Genomic DNA, 25,214 nt, shown 5'->3' with positions numbered 1-25,214 from the left:
TAGAATTAGTACATTAGATTCCTTAAATAGTACTCAAAATGGAGCATACAAAATAATCAAAATTACTTTTTACCATTTGTTGGCTTTAATATATTAAGATCCAGAAGGAGGCTGATAATCCTCCTACTGAATATATAAATAATGAATTAGCTTTAGATATTTTCAGATGAGAAAAGAGCACAAAGAGCCTTTCATTGACTGTCAGAGAAACAAGCTTCCATAAAAGGTTTTGGTTTTATTGATCGGAGTCATGGCAGTCTTTGAGTCTCCCATTATTTACAACAGCCATGTTTGAGCTTTAAACTGCACGACATGAGGCTTTTCTTCTTTTTTCTCTCCAGAAAGAGAGGCTTGCTCAAGTACGCAAACAGATCTCACGAGAGGAGTATGAAAACAGGCATCTGGGAAATTACAGGTACGCTGATGTACACACGCTGCTCGGTTCTTTAGGCTTGTAGATTCTGTATCACTGAATTCTTTTCAAAGATGTCTGAGCTCAGTGTCAGCTCTGTTGCTAATGTTGAAACAGTCAAATGTACAGCTGAGATCTTTTTTTTTCTAAAAATCACCAATTAATTTTTCAGATACCCATGCAATTTGGAATTGCCAATTGTTTCTTTGTGCTGCGGCTCACATAGCTGCTGTACGATGAGAATGAGAGGCAGGCAGGTTCCTGCAATCTGCTCATCAGTGGAACCATTCATCTTTTGGCATGCTACAAGCTCTGCAGCAACTTAAAAGAGGGTTAGTGCCAGCTGAAAGAGGGATGTGTCCCTTACTGTGGGCACTGCAAGCCTGCTGGCAACTCAGTCAGGGATGTGTCACTGATTTCGCTAGGGTCAATCCCAACACTACCCTGGGTGATGCTCAGCCAAATGTGCACTGCCACCTGGTGAATCCCAATCACAGCTAGCTAGTGACATGACTGAGGCTTGAACTTGGAATATGTGGATCACAGAACTCAACCTACACATCTTTCTGTTATAATATGACTCTTATGAATAATCCCAGGGATATATGCATAACTAATATTGAACTCTCTTAATTATATACAAGATTTCAGATAATAAAGTCTATTTTTTAAAATTCACCAGTCAAAAGAAAAGACACTACTTCTAAGCATGAGTCACCCATTTCAAAATGGTTGTTGAGTCTGTGGCCCAAAATACATTGTCAATACAGCTGTTTTACATTCAGAAAAGCAGAATGCTCATTGTAGTAAGACCTTCGCAAGCCAACTGGTAATATACTGCTCTTTGGTTTTTATTTCAAAACAGCTTTGCCTGCGTTCTGGCAATAAATACCTGTGGTTCAAAGGGAACGCCTGGTATTGATCCAGACATTCTTTTTAGAAGAGTCTCTTAATGAACCTGTTTCCCCCTTGGGTCAAGTACTGTTTGGACATAGGAAATTGAGTTCAAAGAGAAACTCTGTATGTGGCCATTAAATAATCTACCACTTACCTAATGTTTTATGAGTAATTACTAAGATGAACATGCTGAAATAATGCTACTACTTCAAAGTCATTGAGGACTAATGACATGCAATGCAGAGCATTCATTAAAACGGTCTTAGTCTGAAAATTGAATCTCACCAAACATAATTCACAATTGTCACTTTAGAAGCTCCATCAGATCTCCAATAATGAATTCAATATTTACAATGTGTAAATTGAATAGTGTATCTTAAATTATACCATTTAAAGTTGCAACCTTTTACTACAGAAATAAGCAGTATTTCTGAAAACGTTTACTTGATAGAAAAATTGCAGTCAGACATTTAATAGAGGTATGTTTTGGAGTAAATTTCTTCACGGAAAATAAAATGGTGGACTATTGTTTTCTTTCCAGAATTGAATGGCATGATAGATTGAAGAAGTTAACACTTTGCTCTGTGCTGATGGTTGATTACATCTATTTCATAAGGATGACCAACAGTATATGTTAAAGTTTCGTGTATTTTACCACTTGCGGCAATATTCTCCTTTTCTCATGATAACTTTGATTAATTACATGTGGTAAATGAAGTCTAAAATTACAATGTCAACAATTTGCTTAATTTGAAAATTGTCCAATTTTTCTGGTTACAGTAGTTTGATTAAATACTTAGAATATATAAATCTGCAGAAGTAATGTGGTGCTACGATAGATTTGCATGCCATTCTGTATATTGTGTTTAACTAGACACACATTTCCTTTCAAAATGGGCTGAGTTTAATGAGTATAAATTGATCTTACATAATATTTATTATGTAAAGAAATTGAGAATTGTACCTCCTGTAAGTTCCTTTAGATACTATCATCAGCTCTTTAATAATTATAAATAATACATTTTTTATGCCACCATTGTAGTATTTGTTAAAGACAGGTCTGCACAAACAGCCAATGTTAAAAGATGCCTTGTGATATATAGGTCAAGAACAGCTGCCATGCATACAATGCATACAGTGTTTTTCCTCAACAGGGATATGACCGTAGGGCAAGGAGTATGAATACACAGCCTTTTCCTCATCTGTGACTTATAGGTCCTCCTGGATTAGAAAACAATTACCACAAGATCTTAACTTTACCATCTGTTAATCTTGCGATCACAATGTAAATGTGTGTATTTCAGGATTTGCTCATTGTAAAATGTCTGAAAGCCAGGCTGACACAGACTTGCGCAGAAAACTAATGTATAAGTGCTATGGGAATTTAACTAAAATATACAAAAACACTTATAGATCATAGCTAATGTAGCCATGCAATCATTGCTTATTTAGATTACTGTTACTGCTGTTATTACTAAAGAGCAATTCACAGATCGTGAGGTAATTGTGATCTTCCGATAACAAGAGCATTACAGACATCCTGAGTCCCCTGTGCTCTGAAGATAAATATTCCCATTATTTATTTTGTCTCCAGTCTTAAAACAGGCTCTGGGGAGTTGTTGTTTTAAAGAGCACATTACTTAGCAGAGAGGGGAAGCAGACACAGTATCGACATCTTACAGTTATATAGTGCCTTTCTGCCATCGGATTTTTGTCAAAATAAAGAACTGTATTTGCCCCTTGATTTTTGAAAAACCTTATCCACTGGTCAGGAAAAAAACTGCATGAATATTAAATACAAACTTTTTGTATTCTTTTTTCCAACAGACGCATTTACCCTCCAGATGACAAGCTGCTCTTGGAAAAGTATGAAAGCCTTCTCTCTGCTGCTTTTCAGACCTTCCTAGCAGGGCGAGCGGCCTCACTTCAAAAGGAGATGAATAATCCTCTGAAGCGAATGAAGGCACGTACAGTATCTGGGTGCCGTCTTGGTTCAGTGTTAAACAGCTCTTAAGATTCTTCCCCTCTTGTTTGAAAAAGAAAAGCCAACAACCTATGTTAAACTATTGCCAGGTATTTGTCATCTTTGTCCTTGTGTATAGATTTAAAAACTGCCAATTTGCAGAGGACGTGAAGATAGAAGAATTTGTTTTTGAGAGAATAGAACCTTTTACCTCCCTTGCTCTCTGTTGTTCTGTCATCCCTAACATTCTTCTTCAATGATATTTTTAATGATTTGATGGGTTAACAAAGCGATTAATGCTGCAAATGCCAGTGATTTTTGTGGATTTCTTTTCTGCACTTCTCAAGGACTGCATTGAACCTTAATGTTAGAAATTAGGAGGTTTGCTTTTTGAAGAACTTAGGACGGCAAAACCTTATTATGAGAGTAAAGTGATTATTTGGTTTTAAAACTGTAGATAAGCTGGTCCTTAGGAAGCTGCATGCAATATGGAAGGTTTGATTCATGGAGTCTCGGATTTTGGCTGGAGACATATGTGGAACACAGTTTTGGCATTCTTAGTTTGAGTGCTTGGCTTAGAGAAATAAGGCCAGAGTAGATTTGCCACACTATACCTAGATGACTCCTACTGAGTTGACGGCTGGTTCAGATGAATAATTATCCGATTGATTAATAAGAGCCAGTATCACTGTTGGCTTTTGACTTTTCACTGGCAAAATAATTGGAACTGTAGTGGGCATGCTGAGCAAACAATGTGTCATTTTAACACCATTATATCAAAATCTCTTCTTTGCATGGTATATCCCCAAAACGAAGCTAAGAATACATACTCCAGCATGAAGAAGTTCAAGTAGGTAGCTGCGTGAGCATGCGTAGGTTGCGAAGGAGCAGGTAAAGGTTTATTCCATGCTGAAAGAAAAAGAAAAGAGGCAATGTTTTGTCTGTATAGCCTTCTGAAGAAGACAGCTGAATAAGCCTTCACAGCCGAAACGTTGTGTTTCTTTTCTTTTCCTTTCAGCATGGAATATACCTTCACCTGTTCCTATACTCCAGCATACATAGGTACGGCAGTTTCATGAGTTTGAAAACATCCTACAGTAAAAAAAATGAGAAAATATTCTTCATATATTTTCAGTGACAGCAGTATTCCTAAAGAAAAGTGTTTTTTTATACAATAACTTTGTACAAAATACAATTTGTTTTATAGCACCCTTCACAACAAATTTCCACAAATGCTTTATCAGTACATCACAAAAGGTGGGAGGGGTTTTGATGCTGTTTCAGATTAATCCTGGTCACTTTTCTTCTCAGCATTACCTAGTATACATGTTCCACCTTTTAAGGAAATAATTAATGGATAAAATTGCAGACTAACAGCAGAAAAAAACACGTATTTTTGTGTTAAAAATATCTGATACATATTTCTTTGTTCCTCTTTGTAGCACTGAAATGGAAAGAGATTTGCTGATCTTGTTGCTTTGTTATAAACTGAGTAGATAAACTGATATTATTTAAATCACAGGAAGAAGACATCTTAGACCTCCTGGAGCAGTGTGAGTTGGATGACGAGAAGCTTATGGGAAAAACATCCAGGCAGAGAGGGCCCAAGGTAAAAGTCAAAACTATCTGTCCCCCCAGTGCTGCAATTTTACAATCCATAAAAACACACTTTACTTATCTCTGCACCTATAGTTACAATGAGAAGGCACTACTCTGAAAATATTCAACGTCTGTATCTAGCAAATGCTCTAGAGCTGAGAAAAAAAAAACATTAAGAGCTGTAATGGTGCCATCAAGGCAGTTTTCAACCATATTAAACCTCTTCAAGGGTAACTACTTGTTTGAACACAATTGCTTTTTACTCAAATTCATTTACACTTGTCACTTTCAATTGTAGGGAGCGTTAGCTGATTTCTCTAGCCTTGCTGGGTGCTGAGATGTCATATTGCTCTCCCATGGGTGTGTTATAAAAACACTGGGACACACAGGAAAAGTAAAACATTTAAATACTCTGGATTAACACGTTCACAAATTTGAAATTCAACAGTTTAAACTTAAAATACCAAAACCTATTCTTCAGGCCTAGCGATTTGATAGGCTTATGTTTCTAATCACATACTCCACATAAATTGTTTAAAAGTAGACACAGCCAAATTAGCTGATGAATAACAGATGCGAATGCTTTATTAATGCTAACAATGTGTTCCTTCCTGGGCATGAAATAGAGATGCAGTTCAATTAACTTTCCAGCAGAGGAAATTATAAATTCATACAATAAACAGGAGCATGAAGAACAGTACCTATTTGAGCTGAATTAATATGTCTCCATTGTTGTGTTAATCAGAACAAGACAAACATTTTCCCATCATCTATTTGCCGGTCAGCAAATTTAATAATTCTACCTCCCATAACCTTTACTTTTACAAAGTGACAAATGTTAATTGAAGAGTACTGGAAATGTGGGTGTTAATCCTGACATAATTTTTGAAATTCCACTGTTTTAGCCCTTGTCATCCATGCCTGAAAGCACCCAGACACCAAAGAAACAAAGGGACTACAGCAGCAATAGCAGCTGTAACAACAGTAGCTCCTCAGGATCAGAAGAGGATGAAAAAGAAGACCTCTCAGAGAAGAAAGAGAAGAAAGTTTCATATGACCTGGGAGAAAACAAGAACAAATCATTGGAGCGCTCCAGTAAGAAACAAACAGTGGTCTTTTGCTGTGGGGTAAATTACAACTGTGAGTTATCCTGGAAAATAAGAGGAAACAAATCAACATTTCCTACTGTTTTTAGTTTGTTTTACAGACTCAGTTCCTAACATTTTCCAGATGATCATAAAAATGATTTAATTGAAAAAGATTCACAAACGTTTGCTATGAACATTAACTATTTTCTAAGCAGACAAATTAACAATCCAAAAAAAAGAGATAATACAGTATAGGAATATTTAGGGATGAAGTTGCAGAATTGCACGTAAATGTCAGTAGGAATCTTATTAAAACATCTACAGTATATTCATCTACGGTATATTACAAAAGTTAACTTACTGTTTAGTCTAATTTATTCAAACATAAAAGAATTAAGCTTACATTGTAACCAGAATTTTGTGCCATAGGTTAAAGTATTCAATTACTCTAGAATCTCAGTTTAAATATTTAAAACAGCTTATGTTGAAAAGCTTGCAAATTTACTTTGCTTTGCTTTTATATTAAAATTATAAAGTTACAAATAATTATAAAGACACTGGGTAGTCTACACCAAAAGGCTAGTTCACACACAATATATATAGATCATGCTTTAAAATTAATTTGGACTGCCTCACACTTCAGAAAAGAAAACCTGTAAACGAATTCTTCCATGAATCTGATGAAGTGAGCTAGTAATTTGTCTTTAATTGTCAAACAGACCCCTTTTTGGTTTTGGCATTAAATCCAATTGTTGACTCATCTGCAGATTAGTAATTCCAAACCCAGCTCTTAATTACAGATTTATATTACTTACGATGGAACAAACCTCTAGCAAATAAAAGTCACAGTCAAATGACGCATTTGGAGTCAGGTAGGTGCAGGTGCAGCAAACATCAAATATGATCCAAGCTACAGTTTTGAGCAGCTGGTAATTAAAAAAATACCTGTAAATCTTAAAATAGTTCAATCTTTGTCAGCAATGGCACTATACACTCATTACAAAAGCCAAAGGGACTGATGTGTCACTGTTCTGTTTTTCATTGATATGAAGACATCAAAATCTCATTAAAACAAGCTTTGTGCCACTTTGCATTAATTAAGATTGAAGAGTACATTCATCCTGAAGATGATGAACTGATTGGCAAAAGAAACTGCAGTTTTTTTCATTTTTAAAACTTGTATAAAGGTGTTTATTTATACAAGTATAGCACCTTTAAAGGCGCTATATAAAAAAAAAGTTTATTATTATTGATTACATTTGCCTCAACTTGTGACCGCTGGATCCTCAGCAGTGTGTTCTTAATGTAAAAAAAAAACAGAAAGTACAGATAGACTTGTGTTAACATCTGTTCTGGCTGTCTTGGACCTTTATTAGGGTTATCCCTGTTCATTTAAATTTACTGAAAGGTGAAGGCAAGTGCCATCAAAAGCCATCTTTCTATACCTTACATGGTCATCTTTTTGTGGATTCCAAAGCCTTGGTACCGTAGCACATGAAAAACAAGCACTGTATAAAAGGGAAGTTTGTATCATGATGTAACACTACATTTTTAGTCTCTGTAGTTGTTCCAAGAAACCCTGTTAGTGGTATTGTATTATTCAGTTGACGTTTTCACAAGCACTTCTTCACCTATTACTTTAGTAGTTCATATTGCTATATTGGCGTATATAGAAACAAAGGCCCTATGCTCATACTTTTAATAAGTATTTTGATGTGTCACAATCCAATGAACTCACAGTGACTGTCTCATTCTCAGGCAGTATATAGAATGCTGCAGTTTAGGGATTACAGTATTAAAAGCACATAAAATCATATGGCTTGCCTTAAAAAGTCATTCTTGAGAAAATACATTTAGGACTTTATACTAAGAGTCTTTTTATGGAAAGAAATCTTTTGATACAGATTTTTGGTTCACCTTCAGGTTTTGAAAAATGTAAGTATTGTTGGACAATGGCTACAATATGTATTTGGACATCTGGTATGCATCTGGTAGGGAGCTGCTCTTGTGTGTGTGTGCGTATACATTTTTTGTGGCAGATTTCTCTCTTTGGACAAAAAATACTATTTCAAATGCTTCCTTATGAGCTTTTGTGACCTGGCTTGAGTTGTCTGACCAATCTGCTATGACCTTGACTCCCCCAGACTCAAGGAGACCAGCTGGGGGTAGACTAAGATAAGCTTTATAATTCACTAGATTGGCAAGTGGTGGCCTTCAGGTTGACTAGTGGAAAATCTCTTAACTGGCCAGGGGTCAAACTGGAAAGTATTCAATACTGCCCTGCTGCGTAATGTGTGGGTAATGAAATGGCCATGAAAGCATATGAAAATACGGATTTGATACTATATTTGCTTTAAAAAAATAATGAATTACTTGACAGCTCCGACCCTTCAATGCAACAAAAATAGTTTGTAATTTTAAAAGGTAACCGCTACACTGGTATAAATGATGTTAATAGTAGTTATGGCTTTTAAGAGAATTTCTAGAAAACTACAGTTGTCATGGTCTTGTTGTCTGCTCCTGCAGGCAGGATTCATTGGAAACCTCCAGTCAAGGCAACAAAAGCCGGACCTTCTGCTTCCCCAACTTTATCCGCACCGATCAGGCGCTCAATTTCGTGCCCGCGGTCGATATCCTCCCTAACAGCGCAGTCACCGACGAATGAGCCGAGGGCTGCATCTGCGAAGCCGTCCACGCCCACGCTGCGCCCCAGCTCGGCCTCCCGCTCCCACTCCCTCAACCGCGGTGGCTCCACGAGTAGAGTGCCTCACAGCAGCAGCCTGGGCACCATCCACTCCACAGTGGCAAGTCCATTTCAGCACCGTCTCCAAACAGCCAGCTAGACATGTTCATTATTGTCACATGTATAAATAATTAGAAATGTGTCATTTGTGGAATGGGCTGCTTTCCATAGAAATGAACTCCAGCGCAAAGCCAATAGGAAGGGAGGAGCAGTGGCTCTGTAGCTCAGGATCTGTGCCTGTGGCTGGAAGGTTGCCGGTTCGTGTCCCGCGGCCGGCAGAGGAATCCTACTCCGTTGGGCCCCTGAGCAAGGCCCTTAACCCTAGCTGCTGCAGGGGAGCTGTATAAATGGCTGACCCTGCGCTCTGACCCCAAGCTTCTCTCCCTGTCTGTGTGTCTCATGGAGAGTAAGTTGGGGTATGTGAAAAGACAAATTCCCAATACAAGAAATTGTATATGGCCAATAAAGTGATCTTATCTAATCTTAGAAATAAACTCCCGATCAAATCAGATTCAAAAAGTCAGCTATACAGATGTCTGTGGAGGAAAGCAGGGAAGTGGTACCTTAGACAGAAAGAAAGGCTATCACCTTGGATACAGTTCCATGGAATGGCAAAAATATTTCCAGGACAGCATTTCTGGGGTGCATTCACTTGCCTTTATTTAGTTTTCCTTTTGGTCTATTTCAGTTTGCTTGGAGGCAAGCGCTTAATTAGTTTGTGTTCACATCCAGAAGGGGTGTGGGTGTTGAATATATCTTAGCAGCAGCAACGCAGGACTTTCACTGCATTATGATAGCAAATGACTATCAGAAAAAGATACATGGATTGAGTAGGAATGAGGTGTATAATGACATTGATCAAATACACATTTCAGTCATCGGCTGATTCATATGGTGTTTTGCGTTTTAGGAAGTTTCATCTTGCATTTAAGGAAAGTTGTCTGTCCCTTTTGTTTCCTTTTGTTTTCACATCTTTAATTGCAAAACAGACTGCAAAGACAGCGGAGCATTTGGAGGTATCTTACTCTCATTACTCTAAAAATCAGAGGCTACCATAACATTACAAACAAAGGAAACATCCAGACAATGGCAGTGGCTGTTCAAACATTTTTTATCATGACTGAACCAGGCTTTAATGATAGCCGCTCTTTGAAATATCACTGGGGGATGTGCTAATTACCAAAGCTATTGTGTCTCAGTGCTTAACATCATAAAGAGTGTGTTGGAGGTTTTTTTGTGAACACTGCTGCTAAATGAAAAAAAATATGTGTAACATTTCATCCTAATTTATCTTGTTTTTTGTTTTGACTTGTTGGTTTTTTTCTTTATTCCAGGGAGAGCCTTTGCTGAACCTCAGAACAAAAGAACAAGAAGCAGAGCTGACAAGACAGACTTTGACTGCTCTGAATGAAATGCGGATCAGATTTCCAGGAAAAACTGAGGAAGAGGCAGAAATGATTCTTGATGATGTGAGTGCTTGACGCTGCCCCCTATATACTGGCATTACAGCAACGTCTATGCTACCATCTCCTTTATTGATGAGCTCTTCTCTCATACCTGTTAATCACACATCTTTTTTTCTTAGTGTGCAGTGTCATTGATCAAGGATTACCAAATATTTTAGCACCAGCCGGTGTCTAATTTTTAAATACTTGTTATAATGAAGACTTGATACTGGAGTTTCATTGCAGTTTCGGAGTTTTATATTGTGAGGTTCCTATGAGGTTTACAGTGATTGTAAAGCTATAGCATTCACATATTTGTTAATTTCGTTTTCACTATGAAATTTGGATACAAATGCTACTTTACTAGCTAAATCCATATTGTAATTTTAAAAATAATAATAACTATCCAGACCAATAAAATTAAAACTGCTGCTTAGTACACAACTTAAACAGATGGGCAATTTCCACCTGTCTGTAGGCAATCTTTCTGCATTCCCAGTATTAAAATTACCTCTATCTCAATGTTACTGAAGTAATAACTGGAACTGTCGAATCTTATTTACATAATTCAAACACTTTTCAGCAAACACACTAGAAATGCCAGATCATTAGAGAAACCGCCTTACTAAGAGCTGTGTGAACTTAGAACAGTCTTAGAACACAGTAATATGGAAGCAAATGAGTGGAAAAATGTGAAAAAGTCTTGTTGATTATCAGGTGAGATTAATATAAATTATTAAACAGTTTTAAAGTACCTAATATAATTTTATATTATAAACTAAAATCAGTGGGAATGTCAATTGGCACTTTCAAATTTCAGTTCAATGTGTGAAATCTGCATGTTCACACTGAAACTTACCTTTGGCGTTTTGTTTACACAGTGGGAGTGTTGGTTTTGTTTGTTGGGAGCATTTTATAGATCAGAAATGGCTGATGGTTAATTGTTACAGACAGAATCTTTAGTACAACAAGGCAGTTCAAATTCCCAACATGAACTACAGTTTAGAATCTTATGCATATCACCTTTTATCTCCTTTTTCTGGGTAGATTTACAGCAGTTAATGTCTTTTAGATGCTACCTCTAAATATACTATGTTCACCAGCTGTCAGAGCCTTTATTGTATGACTTGTCTCTGCTTTAATTATATAAAGTAGCAAAATTTAAGAAAACACACGATGAACAATAAATATGTTGTACAGTAGGAGGGACAGATATAAAAGAGAGTGGGGCGGGTGGATTGAAAAGTACTTGTATTTTTCTTTTGTCTTACACAGACATATAATCAATATTGATGAAGGGCTATATAAACCAGGTTGTAAAGAGTGAGAAAGATATGGAATCACTGCAAGATGTTCTGCTGCAATGTGTGGCAGGTTTGAATAGACTTGAGTGCTTCAGGGCCACTGATATTGGCTTTCATGCACTTCAGCAGATCATCACAAACTGTAGTGAAACCAGCACAATACTAGTTAATATCTGTAAGCAAAATATAATATACTGTGGATGTTGTAGTGCACTTAGTTGTATTGACTAACTGCCATATTATGAAATAAAAAATAGCTCAGCCTAATGTGCATCTGTATCCTAAAAATCATAGATGATTGACAATATACTGTAAAACCATAGCATATTCTTAATATCTTACACGGTGGAATTACAGATAGGCAGTGGCTCTGTAGTTTCTTTTCTTTTACTTGTAGTTCATACAGTTTGCTGTGGTTGGGGGGTAGTGTACCTGCAGAAATGTACCATTCTTCTAGGAAAATGTCCATGAAGGAAAGACATCTCGTTTTTTAAATTTAAGTACTTAATGAAAGCCTTTTTTTATTTTTCAGATACTAGATAATTGGAAATATCATAAACCAAAAGTGGCCTCTTACTGGTTAGTGAAGTTAGATTCGACAAAACAAAGGAAGGTAGGTATGCAGGCATGTCACGTGTCTCATAACAAAGGTGTTTTGACTTTCCATGAATAGACTGACCATGTGGCTCCCACCAGGCACACTTGGAAACAGAAAGGGATCTTAATGTTGTCCTTAAAAAAAAAACTAATCTTTAGAAGCTGTGCTGCATTTTGCTAGATTGAATATCGATGTTTAATTACACAGTTGTCCTAATGTGCAGTGACTTCAGTTGTTAAGTCAGTCAGGTATTAATTGGGTTTGAACAGTCCTCTGCCCTGTCTCTTAGAGTCCCAGGGATTTACAAGCCATACGGTCACGATATTCATGAGTGTACAGGGGCTGTTTCAGTTATGATGCACACAATTTTGGCTCAGTCTTGAATTGTTCACTGGTGTATGAATTACATTTTGCACTGTTACTTTTCTCTCACTAGCTCTGAATTCTTTAGTATCTAATGTCTAATCACTATTGAAATCTTGCATGCCCACAAACTATTTTTCCCTTCAAAAATTTAGAACGTGATGAAAGTATCTGCAGCTGTGTACAAAACCTTACATCAGCCTGTTACAAAATCTACTTATTATTTTAAATGTCCTCTGGTCATATCACTTCACAGGGTGAGTGTCTTTGGTTTTCGAACGTTGCATTTGACATCCACTTCGAGTGAAATGCTCATGTGAATGGTGAAAGCTGCCTGCTCATTAAAACTCTCAACTACTTTTATTGACTGGCATCGATTAAAGCAGACCCTGAAGTGACACTGAAGTGTCCATTAAAGTTCTGGGGTGCTGGTGGGAGCTGCCACTGCCTCTTAAACTGCAGATGCTAGTCAAATTAACTAGAGGCATGTGGCGGGTTAGTACTACTCTTCACACAACACTGATTATTATGCGATGCTGGGCAAGCCTCTGTCTTAAAGGTTTTGCTATATGTCTCATGGAAAATAATTAAATCTGGCATCTCGGTTGAACAATCACAGGTTTGTCTAATAAAAGGATTCAAAGGCCTAAGACATCACCCTGTTAAAAAAAAACCTTCATGACCAAAAACTTTTGACACAGTTAGCTTAAGTCTGACATTTGCTGCCATTGATAGATCCTTGCTACTGCACTGGTTTGGTATATACCTTCCATATCAGCTTGGGGTTTCCTACACTGCTGTATATCATTTCTGTTTTGTACTGAGCAGGCCTAATTACATTTTATTTGAAACCTAAGAGGTTTTCTAAAACAAAATAATTCCCATATTGCTTATTAATTAATCTGTTACCAGCTGTTTTAGTTTTTATTTTTAACTGCCTGCAGATACTAGTGAGTCTGTTTGCTTTTTTTGTCTCCAATATACCTTTTCTAGGTTTTAGACATAGTTCGCACAAATGTCCGCTTGGTGATACAAAGAATCTGGAGGGAGCCTGATGTCGAGAGTTTCCATTTATACCGCCTTTTCAATCGTGTGTTTAATCGCCTGCTTTGGAGCCACGGTCAAGGTCTTTGGAATTGCTTTTCCAACTCTGGGTAGGTCTTTTTGTTAATGTAAATGTTTAATGCATAAAAACGACTTCTTCTGTAAATTGTATCCCTATTCTATATACAGTTCACCTCTTAAAATTACATCACATGTGCTGTCCTGTTGACTGTTTTTCGGTCTTTCTCCTGCTCCCTGCCTTAACTTTTTGTGTTTGGAAAATGAAATAAACATACATGTAGCCGCTCACATAAAGTAGTAATTAGCACTGCAGTGATTTGCAATTGGGTAACCCAAAGTAAATGGAACTAATGTCTCTCTTGACAGCACACTACATGTCAGCTACAAATAGGTGATATATTAAGTCTAATTATTGCATCGGTACTCCATTCATTTAAAAACATAATACATAATTTAATATTATTAGCCCTTATTTGGAAGTGGGTCTATAAATATGCCTAGGGTATACAAATAAGTTATAATTTATTGCATGACTTTATATTTCAGAAACATTATTTCATATCAACTCTTTGTATCCACACAATACTGAATAATGCTCTCAACTATTCTTTCTTGATTCATTTTTATATCTGTAAACCTCAATAAATCTACATGGAAGTTTTTTTGGACTTTAAAATGATGCAATCACTTATTTTGAGGAGATTGCACAGAATCCAATTTTACTAAAATGTTTTTATCATAAAGAATGTGCTTTGTGACTGTTTGGAGGTGCCACTCCTCCACTGATCAGGATGGGTTTCTTCCTAATTAATTTGCTATTATTTAGATTTCCAGCAGGGGTTAAGCTTCCATTTTCTGCTAATGCCAACAACAATTAAACCAGGAGCCCCTCACTTGCTTTCAAACCTCTTTGTTCCCAAATTTTCCTTTCACAGCAAAGCCAATACCTCAATGATGCAGGTCTTCCTAATAAAAGACAAAAAGCTGTGCTTGCCACACCCTTTTATACCTTGAGAGGCAAATTAATCACTCACAGCTGAGCCTCATCACAGAGGAATGCAGCAAATCAGTACTCTAGTTTGCTTCCTGAAAATGTAGCTTTCACACTGGACAGGGTTGTAATGGGTAGTGGCATCTCAAAATTCTTGATCCAAAATATATTCCCTATACCCCTGCTCCACATTCTGCCATAGCTTTTAGTTTACTTATCTAGAAGCCAATCTCATTTTTATATGTAAAATTCATTTTTCCTGTATTAGATCCTGTATCATTGACTGCCTGTTCATTCATTTTGACCCATGAGTTGGTAATTAACTTTATTTTGAAGTGTTTGAAAAGTTTTGAGTTTATTCTAATGGAGATTCTTGATTTATAATTGTGATCCTGTTGAAATGTTGCATTTAGTACAGAATACTCATATTAGCATATTTTAATTGCAGTGTCTAAAACAGGTAAGAATATCATTTAATTGTAATGTATTTTTATTTAGAACACCTTAGCCAAGCAACTTGCAAATTCTCCCATTCTTGTGTTTAGATTCATGCACCTGTACTACTTAGACATAAATATAATTAACCAACACCATCACGTGTACAGTGTTTCATCTGAGGTTTTATTTCACTTGATCGCAGTGCATGTGCCTGAGGATTAGCACTAGTATTGAAAGCCATATGTTGCTTATTTAAATCAGACCAAGCTCTGAAGGAGGTAAGCAGCTCATTACAGATAATCTTGTTTGGTGTGTATTGTTAAGAAATGATGCCCATCTTCTGCAGTTTGCTTCACCTCACCCATCTGCTGTTGCAATTAACTTTGTAATGTACACTTAATAGCCCTGGCCTATATATTTCAGATGAATTATATTTCTTGAATCTAAGTTCAGTGTTACGTACATACAGTGTTAAAATAAGAAAGGGATATTGTATGACTTTAGTAAACAAAAGTACAGTATGTTTAGCAAACATGTTAATTTCTGTGCTCTTAAGATAAATCAGTTAAGATATATTATATCCATTCCAGAGTTTCAATATTATCAAACAGGAGGTATTCATCTGTTCATGTGTGCAAAGATATGTTTATGAGTGAGTAATTTAATCTTTGGAGATTTCCTAAATAAAAGCATATTGAAGCACACATGCAAATATTCTAAAGTTTTTTATTCTGTTTATAGATCTCAGGATGTTTAGGAAGCCAGAGGCATGAAAGAGAATCAAAATGCTTTACCACATCCAAATTCCTATCTTTTCTTTATACAAGATGTCCCAATAAGTAAAGATTTAAAATGGTTAGCTTGCTAGCTGGCTCTTCTACATTCCATTTTTTTGCATGAAGGGAAGATTGTTTCCGTGTCATTTATTTTAAGTTTTAAAGAAAGTAAGAGTTCCTTGGACAGGGGGCACTGGCTATGGTTCAACCATGCGGGCTGTTTTTGCAAACTGAGCAATGCCAGATGGGTCCATCAAATGCTCGCCAGAGACAATACTCCCAACAGACCTACAGTAGAACAAATTCCAAACTGAGAGATAAATATCAGCAAGAATGCAAATGACAAAACACAGAGTGGAAGTGTCCAGATTCACCAAGTCTGAACTTTCAGCAGGAGAAGTCATGAATTTCAAAAGTCAGTGAGGATTTTGGTTTTGAAGGCTCCACAGCCGAAACGTTGTGTTTCCTTTCTTCTCTTTTCAGCATGGAATAAACCTATTACTTGTTGCTCTAAATGTATCACTACCATTATTGAAATAACTCAAATCTGAGTTGTATCTGCTGCAATAATACATAAACTCACAGGGCTAGGATAAAAGCATGTGTATGCACAAAGGCATTATGTGTAATATCATAAGAATTCTGCTATTATTGCTGTACTGCTATTATAACTTGAAGGTTATTATATCTTTATTAACACCTTTGTATTTGTGTTAAAAAAATGGAGAGATAGACTGTTAACCTTCTGTATCTTTTGACTGCAGGACTTCTTGGGAAACCATTTTCAGCAAAAGCACAGAGGTGGTGACTCCCCAGGAGCTGCAGTGCTGCCAGAGGCTGGTGCAGCTGTGCAGAGAATGCCTCTTAGTGGTATATAAGTTTGTTGCTGACTCCCGGGGCTCGTTGACTGGCCTCAGTCCAGAATGGGACGACACAAGGTAAGCACTACAGAGTGGCTTGCTTCCTTGGTACAAAGCTGTGGGCTGTGAATCCGCGTCTTTGTAAAACGCTATGCAAATGAATTAAGTACCCATTTATTGATTTTGTATTAATTAACTTTTTAAAGTACAACGGGGGGTATTGTTAACATGAGATAATGACCCATAGTGGAGTGCTTCTAGCCTCATATTGAAGATACAAGCTTTGGTTAGCGTGCCCCCTGGAGCTAGCTTAATTCTGTAATAAAATGAGGCGGAATGAATGACCTTATGATAACTAGCTCTTGCTTACACGAAGCTTGATCTTTATCATGAGTTTTGCTTTACATTACATTATTTAAATGCTATTAAAATAAGCTTTTGCCACAATGCTTTTTTAAACTAAGAGCACATAATGAGATTCTTCAGATACCAAATTAAGTGTGGTATATACATAGCTTGTTATTAAAAATCCTTCTTAGAATTGATTGCTTTTTTGCATAGCTTTGTTGTATTTTTCCAAAGCCACAGTAAGCTTGTCTAATTTAATTGGTCTAAATCTAAGGTGAAGGAATAGCTTTAAATTATGAGTGTAATACCAATTCATAAGTACATTTCTTTAGACACAAATTAAAAATTTTTACAACTATTGCTGTATACCCCCTCTAATTTGGATTATAGACAATGAAGTTAGTGCATGATTTTATTTAAGGTTTGATCATTATAAGTGTTTCCCTTAATTCAAGACACCTTTCATTTCCATTCAGTTTCTATTGCCTGCCTATTTATGTTTCTGTTCATTTTTACAACTGAATTTACTATGCATGGGCTAAATAAAAATACAAATAAAATTAATACAATAAAAGCAAAGCTACTTTTTAGATTATATGAATAGACATAGAATAGAAATAGTCGCAATCAAACACCCTTGTGATTCCAGTTTTTAGATTTTTTTCAATCTGATGATGTACAGCTGAACTTGATAGACTTGTTCATTAAATACTTTCTTTTCTTCTCAGATAAATTCTATTTTTTTTTCAGAAAATCAATAAATGGTTACTGGAGACTTTGTATGAAATGTTACATTTTCCTGCAGTAATGGGCCCATCTTTCTAAGGACTAATCTTTCAATTTCTTCATATAAAAGAATGTACTTCTTTCTTTCACTTGCTATGCCTATGTTGAAGATCACAATTGGTTCAAGAACCAGTTTCATCTCACATCTCAACCGGGCAGCCTTCTGCCTCAGCTCTCCTGGAAGCAGGTTTTGAAAGCATCTTTGTTCAGTGTTTAACCTGTTCTCCAAAGTCTCATAAAGCTGCATCCACACAGCACCCACCCACAGCACTGTATCTGTGCACTTGCTGCAGTTATCTGGAGAGAATGAGCCTGCTGGAGATGACTTATTCTCACCCTCCCCTTGTTAAACTGTGCCTGTGGCCTCCCTGTAAAAGAATGTGTCTCTCCATTCCTCTCTCCACTTTGATATTAAGTGTACCTGACAATTGCTAGGTCATTCACTCAACAATACACCTCCATATTTTTTTTTCCACAAAGCATTCTGGGCATGCATCACCAAATATCCCCTCTTATAGAGAAATGAACCTGAACTTTCTTATTTTTTCATTAACTGCATCTGCCTTTTCATTTTTCAAAAATTGTAGCTGATTACCCTGCTGTTTTCCTGTTTCCAAAGCCCTTTCCAGACCCCCCTCCCCGAATTTCATCTTGCATATTGGCATGTGCCTGAAATCTGAATTACTACTGTTCATTCACCTCAAAGATGTACACATTTGTGAGTGTCCCTATTACAATTTGAAGAGGGACAAAGTATAATGCTACCTAGCCAGCTGCTCTCACAGAGTGGCCTACTCAAATCTGAGCACCACTTATAAGCAAGTGATTTCTTTCTAGACTATATATGTCTAATTGCTTTTACTTCTAATGGGGTTTAATCACCAAAGTTTACAGTAAAAGCTATTTTTCAAGTTTAAAAAAAGAACAAACCTTTATAATTCCTTATGATGAGAATAATTACTGTACATAACTAAGGCATTAAATCAAATTTAACATACTGATTGGAATATGCATGTTCTGGTTCAAATTTCACTTACTGTAAGTGGTAGATTATAGAAACATCTTGTTCATTTTTTTGTCACCATAATTTGATCATAACCTAACTCCTTTGCAAAGGTTTAGCACTCCTAGTATTTCAAAAAGACAGCAAACCATGTTGTTTTGAAAAATATGAAAGGATGAAGATTATGGAAAGACCAAGAAAAGATACTTGATTAAGGCAGTTTTCGCCTTTGCTGAGTTATACATAGTGAGTTTGGTATTAAATTCTCATATAGCAAGGTTTTACTCCAGTTTAAGAACTGCAGTATAGTGGGATTTCAGGTCTTGTTAAATGATAAGACACTGAATACCTTTGAAAAATGCTACATTGGTCCAATTAAACAAATCCAGTATCCTCTATGGCCCGGAGCTATGTATCCTGTTACATGTTAACTATGCATATAAAATCTGCAGTACATCTTCATAGTGCAGATACAGGTACACACACAGGGACAATTTTAAAATAACATTGAATATATTATTACGTATTATGGTGTTTAGCCTCAGGTAGGGTTCAGTGTGCGTTTTTTGAAGAAATCTTGACGAGTGTAAGTTGAAGAAACACAAAAACATATTTTTATTATTAATATGGATTTTGTATATTTTTATTTTTTGAATTTATATTACCTATTTCTTCATTAGAGGATTCATCTAAGGCTGTTGCTAAATTACCAGGGCTGTAATTCTTTCAGCTGCTATACAGTATCTGGATATAAACACCACATTAGCTCATGCAGTTTCACTTCATGACATTTTGCCTGAACTGTCACTTCTAGGGAGATATTGTTGAGTGAAAAAAACAAAATTCTTGACCTATTTAAAACAAATCCCCCAGTGTCTTGTAAAAAAGTGTTTATCAGTAAAATTCTTAAATTTATTTAACCTCTTAATTTCGAAATAATTTAAGCAGGATATTTTTTATTACACCATGAAATTCAAGCTTTCTGCTCAGAACATTAGGTCTGGACCTTCACACTTATGTGTATTACACATTCATAGTTTTTTCAGTCCAAATCCGTATTCCCACAATCTCACACCTTTCATCTCAGGTTCGCTAGCAACAAGCTATAGCAACAAGCAAGTGACATACATATTTTAACACAGACTGGGGGGAGGTGTATAAGAAGTCCTTTCACAGTACTGTATTTTAAACACCTGCTGTCACAGTTCAAGTGGGTTTTAATAGACAATGGCCAGGGGCTGTGAAGAATTACTTACTGAACATTCCCAAAATATTTATCTTGCATTGGAAAAGCAAGACTGGTGCTGTTTACCTGCCAGATAGTATTTGAGATAACCAGTAATATTTCAGCTTCTTTCAGGTCTTATTATTAGAAAATATTGTACATTTTAAAGGGCCTTCATTAGCTTGACACGGTTGCATTAGGGACTCCATTGAGTCTGTATTGACAGTTTTATAAAGGCTGGAAACGTCTACCTGAACAGGTAATAGAGCCGTTGCCTGACTAACTGCTAATTTATTGGACTGATGCTTTTATCTAAAGTAACTTATATTTGCTCCCATTTATACAGCTGGGTATTTTACTGGAACAGTTCAGGTGAAGTACGGTATATTGCTAAAGGGTAAAACCACACTTTGTACTTGAACCCACAACCTTCCAGTTACAAGTCCAGGAAAATAACTTCTCCAAACTGCTGCCTTGAGACCTGTGAGAACAACTCATGTGCCTACTTATAGTACTTCAGCCACAGCAACTAAGGTCATGGCAGTCCCTGAGTATCATATGCATGACTGTTTTTTAAGTATGGTAGTATAACCATATGCTATAAGAAAGAAACCCATGATTAATTTTAAGCTTCTGCAGTACCTGTTACTTGTTTCTTCATAGTTTTTCATGTTAAGGAGGTATATCTCCTTGGTGTGACCTTGGAACACTACTGTAGTTGCAGTTCCTTCACAATTGTGCACAACAAATATAGGCATTATAAAGAGCTGAATAATTAAAAAGAAAACCTTCAATAATCAGACCAAAGGAGACAAGGTTACAGAAGACAGGCCATGAAATCTGCCAGTCCAGACGTCACTTTTAAGGCAGACATTGACAGACAGAATACCTGTGGGCGCATACACAAACAATGTGTGGCACTGCACTAGCAGTGCGTGAAGACAGGATGGCTCAAGAACTCCACTTCTTACCCTTTCATTTTCCCCTCTCCCACTTGAATTGTGGAGATTAAGGCATTAGAACAACGTTCTAAAGAATTTATTTGACAATTGTGAGTGGCACACTTGAACAGTTTCAAGGACATTCTCCTCGCCTTGAATGAAGTTCTTTTAAGTCTCTCTCAAACTCTCACAGGTAGGATATGGTTCCATGCCTACAGTACCATTCAAGTACATTTTTAGATACTTGAAAGAAGCAGCCAGAGGGATTAATCTATCTGAGGAACAAATTTTAACAATTAAAGAACTGTAATCAAGAAAAAATGTAACAAGAAAGGTTACTACAGTGTGTTTTGGAGAGCACATTGAACTAAACAGTGTCAGTTATTTTACCTAACTTTACTAAATTTTCAAAGTAGCACAAACAGCATTAATTCACAAGTCAAATTTTACAAGCCGAAAGTATTTTCAGCCTTTGATGTTTGAAGTGCCATCATACATTAATTTAATTTTCTACTGAGAGGAGAGTTTTACTAAAAATGTTCTAACCTCCTCAGATAGTTATATTTATTTTGAATATATTTTAATGCATTAATGCCACTGGCTTGTTTTAGGAATCCAGTTAAATGTTTATGATATCCTCTACTATAGTCTAAATCTACAGCTGTGCATCACAGATGGAGCAAGGTACACATCTGCATGGATCCTCAAAAAGGAGGGAGACTTCATTTTTTTGTGAGAAATCCTTAATAAACGTGAAGCTAAAATAAGTTGGGAGAAATTGGGACCTTTTATGATGTCTCCTCTTGCTTAGGTGGAACCTTAGGGTAAATACTGCAGCCCTTAGTTGGAAGTCTTTTACCTGATAAAGCATGCAGTTGGGTTCAGCTGGTTTACCTGTCCAGATTTCTTACTTCTCTAGAGTTGGGATAGGCCTCTCAGGAGCTTAACAACTCTCTCTTAGTGGCTTTGCAAATGAAGTAGTTCATATGTAAATTCTCTTGGACAATGACATTTCCTTGGCATAGTGACATTAAACAGAATTCGAATCTAGCTTATAAAAGTGAGTTTTAATACTGGATTTGGAAGTACTGAACAGCTGCAAGAACTGATAACTTGTTCCACAGTTTTGGAGCAACACAACAGAAACCATGGCCTTTTGGGAACCTAACAGAAGCCAAAGTCTGAAAAGTGCCACTGATGTGGTATATCATTGTATGTAGGGTTAGCAGTTCACTGATGTTATCAGATGTTATCAGAAACCAAAGTATTCAGGACCTTAAAGATGAGTAACAGTATTTTGATTTTTATTCTGAAATCCACAAAAAGCCAGTGCAAAGTACTGTATGTACTTCAGTTTTGGTGTAAATACAAGTAGACAGTTTCTGAACTTGCTGCACCTTGTAGAGAACATTTTTGGAAACACCACCAAGTACTGCATTTTGGTGATCAAGCTGGGAGAAGACAAAAGCATGCATTCTCTTATCTGCATCAGACTGTAGGAGATTTGTACAGACACATGCAGTGTTACGAAGATGAAACCAGGTATCTTCACAGCACTGTGAACATGAGTTTCAAATCCAAATCCAGGGTCAAAAATGAACAAAAGTTCAAATAATATAAAATGTCAGGCAAGTTTGCTGCATATTACTTGTAGGATTTGTATAAGTACAGAAACAAAGTCTCAGATTAAAAAATGCTTTATTTTCAAAGTCTGCTAAATAAATGTTTCCTTTCTATGCCAAAATTTGACAGTTAAAAACTAATTAAAAGCTTCACATGAAAACAAATCCTTGATTATGACAAAGCATATAAACACTGAAGTTTTGATGTTTTTATAAATGTTTTCTCAAAACAAAAAAGTAACGCCACAAAGACTAACCTCCCTTTAATCATGCACCCCAGATAAAAATCAGATTTAATATTATTCGCTCTTGAATGCTGGCAACAATGATTAATGCATAAGAAGGTTGCAAATGTTAGGAGCAGGCAAATGATGACAAAAACGCCAATACAGAAAGCAGACTTCCAATCCCCAAACCTTGCACCCCAGTTCAACCACAAAAACTGAAAAGCTGCACAGATTCAGTAGCTGGCTGGACCACTTAATGGAGAAATCCCCATCTATTTGTGCCTGTCCAATTCCTATTTTGTGCATTCTAATCATCCCTCTTTGCTGTCATAGGTATCTGCTGCCAGTGACCTCACAGTTCATCATGAAATGGCCAGCCTCCAGTTTCAGCCGGGTCTCTTCGGCCGTGCCACACTCTCGGAACCTCTTTTCAACCCGGATGGGCCAGTTCTAAGATGAGCAGTTGTCCTGGTCCAACTACCAGTATTACCAGTCCATTGCAGGACCGTTAACAACCTATGATATTCAATCAAATTGTATCTGGTGTATAAAATTTGCTCGCTGTACAGGAAAAAGTCACAGTACTGTAAAGAACAAAATTTATTTTAAAATGTAACATAATCCATGAACACAAGAAAAATTCAAAGATACATTGTTGGGATGAGAGTAAAATTAACACCTTCTTAAAGAAAAACATGCGTACTTTTTTTCTGGTTAGAAAAAATGCAAAATGATTTTTGGTGCTGTCATTGAAGCATTTTGTTTGAAAAAGTTCACTTCTTTAGATGCTATTCCTTTTCTGTTATAGAAATGAGGTTAAGGTTCACAAACAGGGAAATTCCAAGCTATACAGTGTAGTTCAAAATATTTAGAAATTGAAATAGTGTGTAGCTTACTCAAAATTACTTTTCTTTTTCAACATTCACCAAAACTAAAAAACAAATCTTGCCTCAATAATTTATTTTAAAAATAAAAGGTTTACTACTTTCCTCCTCAGTTTTATTAAACGTTTACAACTGAACAATATACCAGTTGTGGTTCAAATATGGTTGGAATCAAACACTGAATGTTAGAAATATAACTTTTCTCAAATTATATTTCAGAAAAAAAAGTTTTAAGTGTGAATCTACACTTTTAGGAGACAAAATTTATAGGGAATGTTCTTTAAGAATGCGTACCACAGCGCTTAGAGCTGTTACTACTTCCATAATAGCATCTTCCTCTATCTTCTGCATGTTCAGTTTTAAAGATACTCTGCTGAGAGTGAGCAAATTCATTTGGGAAATACTTGAACCTTTTTTTCTTTAAGTTGAGTTTGTTTTTAGATACATGTATTTATTGTGTTATTTTACTTGTTTATATTATACATTTTAGAATACCCATGTTAAGGTGTTTATGAAGGAAAGGAGCTATTTTAAAATAGCATAGCTAAACTTTGTGGGTAATTTGTTCAGTTTTAACTGAAATGCTTTGTGTTCAATCAGAGTGGAGCAGATTCTACCATGGAGCTTTAGCAGCTGTGCCCTGTATTTCTCCATTAAACGTATGTGCCAGTGTAACCTTTGATAAGCCAATTATAAGCACAACCAGTTAAATAGTAATTGGTCAATTATTGAAACAGAAAATAAACTAAAGTAGAAAAATCTAATTATTATTTATAATTCCTGCAATATAACACACTTTCTGTATGTTAGTATTATACAGTATGTATATAAAATGTTGTTTTATATATTATTTATTATAATTTGCAAGTTCAGACAATATCATTGCTTAAAGTAGCAAATTATAATAGAGTTTTTATAATAATCCACATTCAGATGGAGGTGATCATAAATGTTTTTGCTCTCAATCCCTTTTTCCTTCTTCAGTGTCATTCTACAATTATGCCAAATTCATCTTTCCCGTGTACACCTAACTTTACAATAGGACCTTTCCTCAGTATGATTTTCAGTTTACATTTCAATAAAATGCTTTAAACACATTTTTTTCTCTTCATATTATTTAATAACCCTTTATCAGAGTGTATTTATTATTTTCTTAAGGTTGACAGTACGGGGGTAATAGCAGATAAACTGATGCTACCTTCAAACAAGTATGACTCCAATTGGGAAATTCCTGCAGAACTTCACTGCTTGTCTTCTGAACTGAAGTCTTTATACTGCATAATGGTTGCTTTTCCTCAAATAACATTACTGTCCAGACTTGAATGAAATTAGTGCTTCCCAGTCAGCCCCTGACAACCTACAGTATGATGCACTCACATTTACAGCCTTGTCTTACTGTCTCTTAAACTGAAGATCGAAAATAAAATTTTGACATTAACCATGAAGTCGTAAGATGCAAATGGTAATGGGAAAGCTATATATCTCTCCTTGAATAGTCTCTCACTGTGGCTGAAGTACTGCATTGTGCACTCTGGTTAATCAAAGCATTTGGTGCACAGTCCTGCTGGTGTTCATCATTTACTACAGTATGTAACACGACCTTGAATTCCCATTTCCTTGGCTCCAGAAAGATATA

At 36.2% G+C, this 25,214-nt stretch overlaps 1 protein-coding gene across 6 annotated transcripts in view; it reads left to right on the top strand.

The window, feature by feature from the left end:
- Nucleotides 1–24,675, top strand: part of ttll7 (tubulin tyrosine ligase-like family, member 7) — an 84,497-nt gene extending 59,822 nt beyond the window's left edge. For 4 of the 6 annotated variants that reach the window (XM_015355702.2, XM_069194285.1, XM_069194281.1 and 1 more), the window contains 11 exons: nt 342–415; nt 3,137–3,272; nt 4,795–4,881; nt 5,777–5,966; nt 8,486–8,763; nt 9,692–9,718; nt 10,037–10,171; nt 11,984–12,064; nt 13,406–13,566; nt 16,447–16,620; nt 23,028–24,675. In XM_015355702.2, coding sequence (XP_015211188.1) covers nt 342–415; nt 3,137–3,272; nt 4,795–4,881; nt 5,777–5,966; nt 8,486–8,763; nt 9,692–9,718; nt 10,037–10,171; nt 11,984–12,064; nt 13,406–13,566; nt 16,447–16,620; nt 23,028–23,148 — 1,464 coding nt within the window. In that variant the 3' untranslated portion in view covers nt 23,149–24,675. The remainder of the gene's footprint in view (nt 1–341; nt 416–3,136; nt 3,273–4,794; nt 4,882–5,776; nt 5,967–8,485; nt 8,764–9,691; nt 9,719–10,036; nt 10,172–11,983; nt 12,065–13,405; nt 13,567–16,446; nt 16,621–23,027) is intronic. The other 2 variants (XM_069194284.1, XM_069194283.1) reach the window with 2 other exon arrangements.
- Nucleotides 24,676–25,214: the final 539 nt, after the last annotated feature.

Source organism: Lepisosteus oculatus, chromosome 9 (genome assembly GCF_040954835.1).
Source record: "Lepisosteus oculatus isolate fLepOcu1 chromosome 9, fLepOcu1.hap2, whole genome shotgun sequence".
NCBI lineage: Eukaryota > Metazoa > Chordata > Actinopteri > Semionotiformes > Lepisosteidae > Lepisosteus > Lepisosteus oculatus.
This window is presented reverse-complemented; position numbering and strand designations above follow the sequence as displayed.